This window comes from Lepisosteus platostomus, chromosome 17 (genome assembly GCF_059453375.1).
Source record: "Lepisosteus platostomus isolate fLepPlt1 chromosome 17, fLepPlt1.hap1, whole genome shotgun sequence".
Lineage (NCBI taxonomy): Eukaryota > Metazoa > Chordata > Actinopteri > Semionotiformes > Lepisosteidae > Lepisosteus > Lepisosteus platostomus.
In genome coordinates, this window is record NC_142627.1 from 15,476,311 (window position 1) to 15,490,436 (window position 14,126).

Below are 14,126 nucleotides of genomic sequence, written 5' to 3' on the forward strand. Positions count from 1 at the left end.
TTCAACTTGCAATAGATTCATTTACACAGAAATCAAAACATATATTAAATACTAAAACAAAATGTGTGGTGTACAAGTCATAAAAAACAGTGCAATTTACATTCATTTCAGCAAGGATATTAGGTCTATATGGCAGTGAGAGGACTGGACTGAATTGCACAGCACTCATTTTAAAGTACAGTTGGAAACATCTGGTGCGAAAGTGATAGCCATGCAGCAGGCAGTAGGACAAACGAATTTCTCCTCTAAAGATCAGCATTTTCTTTGCTGCATCTACGCAGCATATAGCACTGGGTATTGGGAAGCTAAGTATTTTAATAAAAAAGGAGAAATTCATTGTTCTTTTCTGGAGTCCTAGGGTTTAATAAAAAAAAACCACAAAGCATATAATTAACCCAACAGTTGCAGACTTCTTGTTTTACAAGAAGTTTTGATCAGGAAGATGTTTCAAGATGACCTTTTTGATCAGACTTGCTATTTACTTGTCCTTCAATGACATGGAATTTAGAGAATGAGGGATGCAATGCAAAGACAGAGGAGAATGATGATACATGTCAAAAACTGATGCCACTGGGATGGGCAAAAGAATCTGCCTTGTTACTCTGATGTGCAATGACTGTGCATTCCCAAATGAAGCTTTATATTGCCGTATATAAATCAGCCATCAGGCCAAACAGTGCGCCTTTACATGTGGAATTCCATCTTCACGGCTTAATACATACATATGTATTGTCACAAGATAAAGCATTTCCATAAACCACTGCTGTAATAAATACAACGATTCTGCTTCCTAACATCTAAGATATGTAATACTCAATGAAAACAATAACATCACAACAGATCTGGGGGTCTAGCATTTTTTAATTAACTTTTACACGGTATAAAGAAGTAAATAAATCTAATTTATTTTATGACAAAGCCAACTATTGTATTTTATATAGTGTAATAATAGTAGGAATTTTAAAGTTACATGACCTAAACTACAGTATGATTAATTTGTTGGTACAACTAACTCCATTCACAGGCACACTTTCCTATTATGCTGACTACACTGTTTAGGTACTGTATTAAGACATTATTTGCTTTTATTAATTTAGAAGACTGAATTCATAAAAGGAAAGTTTCTTGTTTAATATTAAAGTGCAAAAACTTTAGGACTATAATCCCATTACAATCACTACAATTTGGAAGTTTGGTAAAATGTCCATATAAACCACAAAAATAAATGGATAGTGAATCAATAAAGAGGTCAGAAGGTCATCTGTTTAACATATAATATTTAACTGCAACACAATTATTGTGGCTTATCTTGGTTTATAGGATCGGAAGGATCATCTCCAGCTACCTTTTGAAAAATGCACAGCATGTCCAGTAGGCTGTGGGGAATACCGAACACTTTTTCTAACCAATTAAATAGAAAATTAAAATGATTGTAAGGAACTTGACTCCAACACATTCAAAAATGCCACTGTACAAAAATGTTGCACTTCTGGACCAAGCATCAAGTCTGAATAAGTAACACAAACCTTGACTAAATAAAATAACTTCAGAACCAGGCAGACTAGCCCTGACATGAAGGCAATAATTATTTTTATTCAATTTACAACTAGTGCGATACTTTAAGTTGTACTCTTATTTCTTGCAAGGTGCCATGAAGGTGGTTGGCATGCATGTCTGAATTGAAGAAAACATCCATCTTAGTTTTGTCTGTCTCCATTTTGGGTCATACTGTATGGTTCTGAACATTTATATACAGTATGGAGTTTTGAATGAAAGACTGGGAGGGGATTAAACCCTAATCTCTCCATCTTCCATTTGCCTGCCTATCAATGCTTCTTGTTAAGTCAAATTTGAGTTTAAAATCAATGGGTGGGAAACTCCACCCCATCTTCCCTCTTTCAGCAGCTCTGTAGGTCTTCGTACGTTATGGGGTTGGGGAGTAGTTCTGACTGTGTCATCCTTACAGACAGGCTGTTGCGCTCTTCAGTCAGGTGAGTTACTCCAATAAAGCTCAACTTCTCAGTCATAACGTATCAAACTGCATCACTACATATTGGTACTTCATTAAAAATGGCAAAATGTTGGGATTATTGCATTATATACAGCTACTTCCACTGATATTACTTTTTACTCCTACTAATTATCCATGTGCTGTTCATTTATTCAAAGCATTATTACTCACTTATACAGTAGAGTATTTTACTGAGGCAATCAGAACACAGTACCTTGCTCATGGATACAACAACAGAGCTCCAACTGGAATTTAAACCCACAATCATCTAGTTACAACAGCAATTCCAGAGCTCTAACTGCTGCTTTTCACTGTTACTGAAAGTAACAGTGATCTACCTTTATTTTCCAAATCAAGCTAATCCAATTATTCATCTTTCACACAAATCGAGGTTTTCAAAACAATCTGATTGAAAGAACCTGCACAGTGAAAAAAAAACTTTTCACCACATGTCTTAACAAAGCGCTACGTAAGCATTGCAAAAATGGGTAGCGCTGCTCTCCTTTTGGGTTTGCAAACAGTATCCCACAGTACCTTGCTCTATGCTGCTGCTTTTCACTGGGACCTGCGGAAGCTGCCTTCCTCTGCGTCCTGATAAAGGCGTCCCGCTTGGAGGAGACTGAGATGGGCTGCCATGCTGATGTGCTCTGTGGATATGGGGACAACAAAGACAGGCAGAGACGAGACCTGTAAGCGCCTGTCAGAATCAAATGCAATGCAAAAACAAGTATTCACTAGCACATGTATTTAGGAATAGATATCATTTGTATTTACTACCAAAACGATGATCCACATCCAAACCTCCAGCAGTTTATCCATCCAGAGTTGAGATTTTAATAATCAGTTTATTTCTTTTCTCATTCTGCTTTTCTAAAAACTGTCGAAAATGTTCCAGCAGACATTCTGCAGCTCACGCTGTTTCTCTTACCTTTGCCATGCAAGAATATGGTCCTGTCTGCTTTCAATAATGGTCAAAACATGGTTGTTTCTCACAGTGAAAATAAACCTAATTCTTTTTACTTACTTGTGACATTGGACAGACACAAGGGTTTTTTTTTCTCCTCCAGAACTATAAAAATAATAACACACAGAGACTGTACTGCCTATAATTACTTTAACCATAGAAGCAAAATACTGAAGGCCGCCAACAACAGTAAATAAATCCCAGACAGAGACTAAAGAGTAGTTAGGCATGGGAGAAAATCACCAAACAACTTGGAAATAAGGAGAGGGGTCCCAGAAAGCACAGGTTTCCAAAAGATGTAATGATAAAAGGTGTATCATTACCAGGAAACCAGCAGAACAACTGGACAACGTGGATTTGGGGCCAAATGTAATCAATTCCAGAGAAAGAAGGAGGAGATGCACTCAGGAGTCAGTGAGGCACAACACCAAACAAGGGAGGCAGACAGCAGCACTTCACTGCACAAAGAATACCACCTGTGCATCAGGGGGGAGGCGGGGGCTGACCCGCCAGGAGTAATCTGATAGACAGATCGGAACATTCGTTCACTAGGCCGCTCGCTCGACCTGGAGCGGGTCGGCTTCCTCTCTTTAACGCTAAGGTGATCAGGTGATCTCGGGGCAGAAGAGATTCCCCTCCTACTAGATGTTAGCCGCTCTCTACAAACAGGCGGGAAAGAGCAAAGTAAAAACAGCGCAGTAATTTATCGACATGAACATGGCTACTGCCGCACCAATAAAACAAATAGAAAAGTCATCATTCCTCAGCTCTTCGAAGTCCAGGACTTATTGTTCAGATTTTCAGGTGAGTCTGACCCGTAACGCCTTCAATTTCAATTAAACCAGCAATTCTTTACATTACACCCTCCTTCACATTCCAATGCTGTAATTTCAATTTAAAATCTCAAAAAAGCATTAAAAAGCAGTTATTCACAATATACTGTATACTGCTGCGGTCAAATTATGTTTTTATTATTTTCTATTCAAACATTGATGTCAGATCTGTGTACTCAAGGATTGTGACTTTGTAAGCATATATTATTTACACAAGAAATTAACACACACACGCTCTGTTTGCTTATGTATTTAACAAATATTTAACAATAGTATAGTTTATTATAGTAATAACCTCTAAAATATACAAAAGTAACAGAAATTAATTTTGAAAAAGTGTACTTACAAATATTTTAAGTTACAGAATTTGGGAAAACAGAATAAAAAATATTTTACTGAGATAAGATAAAAGCAAATTTAAAAATATAAAAGAAAAATAATAATTGTCCCCAAGAATGTAACACATAATCCTCAAGTGTAACATACTGTACAATATGCACCTCATAAGACATTTTTGCACTGGTGTGCACGTATTGTGTGAAAGACTTCCAGAAGAACTGATTCTATTTAGCACTTTTCATTGGTTTTCAAAAACTTTTTTTTTCAATTTTATTCTGTTATTTTCTTCAAAACTCTTAAACTGTATATCGCCAACATTTTGGAAAGCTTTGTTGAAGAAAGGCATTAAATCAAATCTGCCAAGTTTCAATTTCTGTGAATTCTGACCAGTTTTATCCAGAACTGAAACCATACATTCTAAATACATACTGTATACACACTAACATCAATATCACAGAGTACATATGGGAGTGCATAATTCAGCATTAAAACAAGACCAATAACAAGATCAATGAACAAAATATTTTAAAGCACTATAATAAAACTCAAGATAATACTGAAACAACACTAAAAATGTACTGCTTTTTTTAAACTTGTGTAAAGCGCTTCCATCAGGTCAAGTATACATACTGAACAGATCAGGGCAATGATCCATATTTTCAAAGAACACACAACTGGAATGCTTTTTATCCAAACCCTTTTTAATGCACATTTAATCAATACCGTTAAACTGAAAGTCCAGATAAAACATGTATAGTAGATGAAATGTCAAAAGAAATCTACAAATCCCTTTCCATTCTATGGTTATCCAATGTGATAACGATCCAGCATACACATTCACAGTTGCGGTTGAACAAGAAAATAATGCACATAAATCATGCTTATGCATTTTTAAACATGGTGCTCATACTTGGAAATGTAATAAAAAAACAGAAACAAATTATTAGCACGGTATACAGATATCTATTTTAGGCCTCATAAAAGTGTTAGTAAAAGCATCCATCTAAGCAGTTTTAATTCCAACCTAGAAAGTACCATCTGTGATCTTCTGGGGAATGAATCCTGACCTACAGTATGTAAATGATCTGTGTTTAAAGTTCAAAAAACAGTCAGAATAAAATATTTACAAAGTAGTGCTGGCATTTCAGCTTATGTGACCATCAACCTGAATAGTGCTCTTTAATGTAGACAAGCTTGCCAATAGGTGTTTGTTTAGCTAGCTTGCCTACCATGGGCAATGGGAAAAAAATAACCACTAGCATTTCCTCCCCAGTCAAGAGAATTCGGATAAAAGCACTACTGAATTTCAAATGGCATTTCTTTTGTATTTACACATTTCAGAACTTTCTGATGTGGGTGTTGCTGAAATCATCTTAAACTAAAACGTGCATGTACTGACATCCTTAATTTAAAAACAGACTCATTATTTAACACCGAAGTTCCCAATCCTTTAACACCACCACAAGAATGTTTTGAGAAAATACAGTACAAGCAAACACACTTATTGTTCTTTTAAAGGTAATCTGAAATGAAATGAGCGAGTGTGTTGATGACTTACCACATTACTAGTTTAACCATTAAGAACTTTTCCGAACAAAATCTCTTTAAAAGCATCACTCTGTTATCACTAGGAAAATGGAGGCCACAGTTGATCCTACCTTTCACTTTCAGGTGCGCTGTTTTTTCTACTATGTTTTTGAGAGCTAGACCTTTCCATTGTTCTTGACTGCCTGCAACATGGGAAGTGACATGGAACAAAAAAAGAAAAGAAAACAAAAAGTGAAGAATGTGGAGATGGCAAAATGGAAAAGAAGCATTACGTCAAAGGTTAATGGAAATAAATGAACGCCTTCGTCGTTAAAATCACTGTTTTTCTTTGTCAAAATGATGCATACATCTCTTGGTTTAGTGTTATTGATCTATGCAGTGAATGATGATAATGCTTAGAAAAAATACAACTGAACAGCTTCCAGGATGCCAACCGATCATACTGCCAAATGGCACAACGTAAACGAGAAACGTAAAACCTTCTCCGCAAACTGGACAAAGGCAAAGTTTTGAAAGGTTCAGAAAAACACACTGCAGATCACTACGATTTTGATGTGTTTTGATGGACAGCAACACCACACAGATAACATTTTAGTGAGCAGTTTAGATCTGCAGTATATTGTAGACTCAATACAGGAGCTCAAGGAGCCATCCAGAAAGCTGAAAAATGTCATTTACAATATGTTTGGAAAAAAACAACACCACAAAGAGGATTATTCAGTTTTGATCATGTTTTACTCTATATTTCCTGCATGATTGTTTCTTGCATTTCCACTGAGTGCAAATTTTCTGTGTTACTACTCACCCTGTACAAGGGCTTCTGTTAATCAAATGACTAACAAATGATGAAATAGTAGAAAAATAGAAGAGGTGGATATGCCAAGTGAAAGTGGCAATGAGGAATATGTTTAATCTCACGTTAATGTGAAACCTACTGTTTTATTCAACATATTTAAAAAATATATAATAATAATATATAGCCTGTTTGAAACTCTAATGGAAATGTAACCATGAATGCTTAACCAGGAAAATCAAAGTGCAGAGTTTCTTTGAAACGTGTGCAATATGGCAGTAACAGTGAAATGATAAAACCTTTAATACCACCAGCTGTCAAACGAGACTCATAACCAGTGACACCAGGTTGTCTAGGTCTTTTTATCTGGAATCTAGAAAGAGGTTTGGAGAAAAGTTGTCTGTAGATATCACGTTTTGTCAACAACACAGTTCTCTCTGTTGGTGCTTTGTTACCAAAAACACTGGTATTCATCTTTATATAAAACAGGAGAATGAACCTGTGAGTATTTTTTGTCTACAATTAAGAAACTGCAGAAATTCCCAAAAGATAAAATATATATTGGGTAATGTTTATCTTCATTTAAAGTCTCTGACCAAGTCTATAAATATTGGCGTATACAGTATAGCTGTTTTAAAAATTAGCTTATTTTTATGATGATAAATCTTCATGATATATGTTTTTGACTTTTACTTTTGTCATTGTTGTTGCTGTGCTTTGCTTCATAAGATAAATACTGCCGCCTTTGTTCTATGTGGGCCGCATGGAGGAAATGTGTCTGTTTTATCACACAGTTATGTCTCGTGTGCTGCAGGATATTGTGCAAATAGTAAAATGTAACATTTGAAGATCTAGTGAGTCTATATTAGGAGATTACTTTGTAAGAATTTAATGAGTACAGAGCAAGATTTTCTGCACAAGACCTACGATGAGACAGACAGAGGGCACCACATCTTTCGAAAGTCTTTGAGATAAGTGCTTCTGATATCAAAAACAAAACAAAACACTCACACCCCTCCCCCAGCCAGCACACACACACAGTTTTATCATCAAAATTAGGAAAAGGTAATCATTATTTGCACTTAATTAGAGGTTCTTTAAAAATAATTAAAAGCCATAAATGCACAAAAATAAACAAACCATTTCAGATCCCCCATTTCAATTAGCAAAGCTAAACAAGCCTGTATAAAGAATTAAAACAGCTGGCAAATCAGTTATGTCACTTTACCCGTACATCCAAAAATACATAAATGTAAACCTTTAACATTTTAAAAGGCATTAAAAAGTTATCTCTAAGCTATAATGCTAGCAGATACAATGCTTCTGTGTGTTCCAGTCACCCAGCAGTGTGCATGGAGGTACCTCTGCAGTGCCCCTGGTTTAGCACTGAGGTGGTTTATAGTCTCCTGCTTAGGGACAATAGGCTCCAACATCCAGCTTCGCCGTTAAAAAGGAAGAAACATGGAGGTGAATGGGAAAAAGGGTGGAGAAAACAAAAAACACACAAAGACAGTTACACACAATGGGGATGAAAATGTATATCAATAGCACAACATTTCAGTGCTTCCCTTTCATGAGTATTATTGCTTACTTGCCAGTCACAATCTGCAGCCACAAACATTTCTCTTTCCTGCAATCACTATCTAGTAATTTTTAGAATTTAATAAACCCTTAGCCCTGCTTCAAGAGTAAGAGTTTCTTTAACTAATTAAGTAGTAAAATTACTAACTATCCAATATCCTATTAATTTTTTGAACATACTTTTTTTTTTACAAAAGGTTGCAGGATATTTTACTTTTTAAGAACCGGCATTATGTGAATTTTTATTCCCTGGAAGCATTTAGTATTTACAGTAATGGATATGAACTTGTGAAACTCTAGATATTTGGGTACTGCTGTACTATTAAAATACATTGAAGTGAACCACATCTACTAAAATAACAACACAACCTAAATAACAGCGATCAAGATGATGAACTGCAATGAAGTGTTAAGACAAATGGTGGATTCTTATGTTGTATACGCAATCAGGGAGAACAGGGTACTACAGTCTAAGTTGTTCTACTGCTAAGAAGCTAGAGTATGCCAGGCTCTACTGGGGACCACAGAGCACAGGAGGACTGTACCAGTACCTGTCGTCCTCTGGGGAGGCATGCTGGATTAAAATCCTGGGACTTGTAGGTCGCCTCCTAGGCAGTGACTGAGAGGATCTATCCATGATTGCCCCATTGACAAGATAGGAAAGACAGAATGAGTTAGGCTGCAGAGTTCCAAAGCGCAATCAGATTGGGACTGAAGGCAATAAAACCTGCAGCAACAGTCTCCTAAAATAATTTATTTTCTCCTTTGAAAATCGGAACATAGCCCTGGAGCCTCAGAGCTACTTAGCCACTTTTGTCTCTGGGCAGCAGGAAGGTACATGATGACACAACAGGGGTTATGCTTTAACTTAGTTCCCAAAGGAAGATCTAATGTCAAGATCTCCTGGGCTCCCAAAAACCTTTGACATTTATAAGACTGTCGAAGAGCCTGCCTTAGGTCAGCCAAGAGGAAGCAACCAAAGCTAAGAGCGCTTTAACGTGAATTAGCAGAAAAGGTATTTCATAAGAATCACTTACACAGGAACATAAAGTAACACAATAATTCAAAATTAAAACGGCAAGGGCATTGAAAGAAACGTTCAAAGAGAAAAACAACATATACACAAAAATCAATGACTGGACACATAAGCACAACAAAAACTAAATACAAATGAATGCAGAAATGTGGACCTATTAACTTGTCAGTGTTCAAACAGCAATGAGGTCACAGATACTGTATATTAAAATAATAAAAAGCACTATGCAGACTAAACTTCTGCAAATGTGTTGCAAAAACAAACAAGATCTTGACATTCTTTAGATTCAGTCTCAATTTTGATCCAGCAATCTAATTTTTCAAACTGAATAATGCTGTTATCTGGTTTGAAGCATTAGATAATACCAAACCCACAGCTTGCCACAGAGACAGTTCAATGACATATGCTATACTTTGCACTAAAAACAGCAAAAAAAAAATCATTTTCAAAACCTTGTAGCTAGGCATATGAGATACGATATTGTACTTTTTGGTCATAATGTGTATTTATTTTAACCACTAAAATAAGCCATAATTTCATCTTTGAAACAAATTGATTTTTTGCTTTGAAATGCATTCTTAATATTAAATTACCATTATGCAAAATTCTCCATATAATGAAAACAAAATAAAAATGATCACTGCAAAGTGCTTATGAACACCGTACAATAACCTTTACAAAACTTCAGAAATGGTACTGTAAACTGACTACTGCAATTTCAATCTTCTAAAGTGCTTGGAGGCCTTATTGGAATGTCACTAGATGGAGCCCTGGCCATAAGATGTGTGCAGTAGCTTCATACTGCAAAAATGATTTAGAACTGATGAAAACGATGATTATTCTAAATTTATGACACATGCAGTATAGTACTGTATGTACTGTAGGTCTGCTTAGATTTATATGCTTAGAACACATACAGTACTTAGCTCAGCTATACTTAGAGAGGCATAATATAACAAACATAAAATGGGGCAAAAGGCATTTTATTGTTACAATATTGTTAATGTGGTAATCTACCAAGTTATAGTTTAATTGCAATGCAAATGATATTGTAACTCTATGGAAAAAATGAAGAGGCAATAAGACAATCTTATCCAATTTGGTGGATGTAAATAGCCGAAGTGAAGTGTGTGTACAATCTCTAGGCATCCCACTTGCATCATGTATAGTATCTCCATTTGAAACTGACTATACAACCACATGAACAAGCCCACAGCCAGTGCACATCAACAAAGCCTTCTGTATTTCAAGCAAGAGAATCACCAGCACAAGTAAAAATAAAAAAGAAAAATATTGTCTGTGTACCTTTCTCGTTCTGGTGAATGGAAACTAGTATCTGGTCTCAAACAGTTGGTACTAGCACTTCTAAGCCTGTCAAGAGAGGGCTGGAGGTCACTAGTGCCAGTACATTGCATCCAAAGGGTGGTAGAGAAAGGAGAAAGAAAGGAAAACAAAAGGAAAACCATGTTAGATACTAAATCATAAAGGACATGTAATCTTAACACATGATAAGAAACAACAAGTATGAGGCCATTCCAGATGTTAAAAGAAGCTGAAATGATTACTTCAGCTTATAAGTTGTAAGCTGAATCCTTTTGAAATCAAAATATGGGATAGCAAAATAAAGACTATACAATGAATTTCAGAATTCAAGCTCTTATTTTCAAGAGTAGGCATCAGGAAAGTTAAGCATCTCCTTACTCTTTATACCTAAATAACTAAGCACGCTGCTTCTAAAATAGCTGAGACATGTAAATAATTTATCGAAAAATTAACAAAAAACTAGAGAGTAAATTCAGAAATAGCATGTTTTCAGCTCTTTTTTAATATGTATACTTTACTCCAAAACTTTGAATGCTTCTTTCATTTTTCATTATTCAGGCAATTTATTCATTTTTCAAATATATTTCAGCAATCTGACAGTACAGCTGTTATCCAAGATCTATTGTACATAAATTATAAGTCCAATAATTGATCACAAAATTCATAACATGTTGTTGTAAACTCTATAGTTTGTCCTCACACTCTGTCATATTCACTTTAAAATGATTTCAATAGTCAATGTGCAGTAGCCTAAATGATTAACTACACATAAAGCAGATATAAATCTCAGTACTCTACGGAAATAAACTGTGACATTTAAAATTTTCTTCAGTATACGATATGTATATGATGTAATCAGTCAATTCAAAGTGACTGCATAAATCACAATTTCTGGGAAAAGGACAGGACAAATATTAAGCATGTTTATTTTTGTTCATTTTCTGTGTTTCTTACCTACTCATGATTTCATCTGTGAATCTCAGAACTCTTGTGCTAAAGGATGTGCGAGGGTTCGGTGGATCCTTTCTAAGCAGTGACTTAGTCTTTAAACATGCAGGCAGAGTAGAGCTTAACAAACAGAATATATTACAAAGTGACAAAGGCCATGCAGAGAGAACACATGCAAACCTAAAACCAGGTAAACAAAGTGTTGTGACATAAAAATAGAAAAATGTAGAACCTTTATGGTTTATCTGTAGATAGTTCTGAATCTTTTTGTAATAAATATTTGCCAGGGAAATAAGTCTTTATTTTACTATAAATTGTCAGAACTTTCATTTTAATTAACTTTTTTAGCCAAGAATGATAAGCCAAACAGAATCAACTTGTTTTTAAAAAATCCACAGAGAAACCACTGGAATAAATTAGAGCAATTCTTTTTCCTGTTGTTCTGTTTTGCTTATTATACCAAGCACACATTAGAGTGTGTGTTTCTAGCCAAATTTCCACATGCGGTTAAATGTCGAGTTCAAAAAAATAATTATTACATCCTGAAAGAAGCAACTCATCTTCTACAGGACACAGATTTCAAGCCGCAATATTTTAACTCCTGAAATGGTTGATTTGCCAGTTTTCTAATTATGAACAGTGCACAAATGCTAATGTAAAGCAGATACAGGCAGTCAGTTGCATGAAGCTTCAAACAAACTAAATATGAAGATTCAACACTCAATAAAGCTATAGTAGTACTTTCTATCCTGCATATTTCAAAAGGATTTAGGACCCTTTTTTCAATGTTGTGTCTACGGTAGTCTGTGAAGTATATTATTGACCTGCTCCACACACTGTTTGTTATAGAAACTATTCCAGAATATGTTTTGGAACTGACCTATTAGTTTATCTACACATTACTATATGAAAACAGAGAAATTACCAACTTCTTGCTACAACATTTAAAAAAAAATACTGTAATTCAGAATCAAAGTAATGTAACTACTTGCAGTATTAATATGGGACCTTGAATATACAACCAGCAGTCCTCTGTAGAACCAGCTATTCCAAGAGAACCAGAAAAGCATAGACTAAGATAAACACAAATCTAGCCTTGTGGCTGCGTAACAGGCCATCCAGACACAAGAAATACGAATTCCCTGTAGGTCTCTATTGCTTCTGTCCCAGCTCATTACAATAGAACTAGCAATTGTAAAGTTAAATTGTTAAGTTCACAGTCTTATCATCAAAACAAAACTAGTTTACATACTGTAGACTCCCAAAAGAGACTACGTAGATTTTTTCAAAGCTTCTCAGTCTGGAAGCCAATTATGCTCCTAACTTACAGAAAGTAAAAGTTTAAAGGTACACTTTCTGCAAGACCCAACAATGATGAGATTAAAGAAAATGCTGTACTGTACTGTATATGTACACTATATTGTTATTAGCATCTAGTTTATCCTTTGAGTAAATTTCAAGATGAGATAATTAAGTATAAAATCTAAGCAGCTGTCATGAGCCAATGCTTCTAGAAACACCATTCTCATCTCTTTCATTCGATAGAAAAGACTGCACAGCAATTTATTTGAGTGAAGGATGTGTTTTGGCTCCACAAGAGACCATGATTGTCATATGATTTTTTTTTAGAAACTAGCTATGCAAGAAACAAGTACAGTATTAACTCCAAAAAAGCATTGTAGCTTATACTGTAGCAATTTCCAATTAATGTGCACAGTTTCAAAGGGAAAAAAAGGAAGTAGGGTAAATAAGAAAGATCATGGTCTAACAATTCTGTGCTCAAGGCTCTGTAGCTCAATAAATTACTTCAGGTACTGTACAAATCCTTAGCGAATGATACATGATTCAGTAAACAGAACAAATGTTTACCTTCTGTGATGGATATAGCGATCTAAACTGCTGATACGTTGTTGGAAAAGTGTAAAGATTGTTATAATTCTGTTTCTGTAAAACCTATCAGGAACCTGAGGATGAAACATGGCATGCCATCAAAGGCAATGTGTAATGAGAAAATTAGAACAGCAAAAGATTTCTCCCTCTTAATAGTTTCATTTTAGCTTTAGGAAATAGCACTTTTTATATCTTTGAAGCAGTAATTTAAATAATCATAATGTAATCAATTTAATTAAATATTTCTGTGAAAGTCTGGGATATTAGTACTGTCTAATGTGTACTAGGTGCTTCTGGACAGGAAACAGAATAAACTCCATCAACAAATACATCAAAGAGAAAATGATTAGCTTAAGATCACAAAAACAAAGTAACTGTATGGACAGAAAACATAACCCATGAATTCATTGAAACTGGAGAGTTGCCATAAAGCGATGGTAGAATTCAGCAAACAAGCAGCTTAAAAGTGCCAAGTCAGTAACCACAGAAAGAGAGTGATGTGAAAAGAAAAGAGATTTACAGGGAAGAGCTGGGAAACATGGGGCAGGTGTTAGACAATGACAAAGTAAAGCGAGGCACAGAATATAGGGAATAGTGGGTGGGGTGGATCACTTGCCTCCCAGTATCTGATATGACTCCTTACCTGTATATGTTCCTGTGAATACCATTCACTAACAACGGCATCTTGGGAGGTAATGTTTTGCTGTATTTAATTGAACTTCTTATGTTTGCCAGCACACAAGCGCATGCAACAAAGAAAGCAAAACAAAGCAGAAGCATGCAAGATAAAAAAGTGACTTGGGTCACTAAAAATATATTTGACAAAATGTAGATAAATGTAGTTCATTGATGTTATTTTG

The 14,126-nt window shown here is 35.3% G+C and overlaps 1 protein-coding gene across 20 annotated transcripts in view; it reads right to left on the bottom strand.

Annotated features, from left to right (window-relative positions):
• The window catches only part of rims1a (regulating synaptic membrane exocytosis 1a), a 114,709-nt gene that overhangs the window by 21,599 nt on the left and 78,984 nt on the right, over positions 1 to 14,126 (bottom strand). For 10 of the 20 annotated variants that reach the window (XM_088610782.1, XM_088610780.1, XM_088610779.1 and 7 more), the window contains 8 exons: positions 13,910 to 13,987; positions 11,383 to 11,496; positions 10,411 to 10,500; positions 8,621 to 8,698; positions 7,851 to 7,925; positions 5,806 to 5,877; positions 3,452 to 3,634; positions 2,546 to 2,658 (listed from right to left, as the gene is read on the bottom strand). In XM_088610782.1, the coding sequence (XP_088466908.1) occupies positions 2,546 to 2,658; positions 3,452 to 3,634; positions 5,806 to 5,877; positions 7,851 to 7,925; positions 8,621 to 8,698; positions 10,411 to 10,500; positions 11,383 to 11,496; positions 13,910 to 13,987 (803 nt within the window). The remainder of the gene's footprint in view (positions 1 to 2,545; positions 2,659 to 3,451; positions 3,635 to 5,805; positions 5,878 to 7,850; positions 7,926 to 8,620; positions 8,699 to 10,410; positions 10,501 to 11,382; positions 11,497 to 13,909; positions 13,988 to 14,126) is intronic. The other 10 variants (XM_088610787.1, XM_088610788.1, XM_088610797.1 and 7 more) reach the window with 6 other exon arrangements.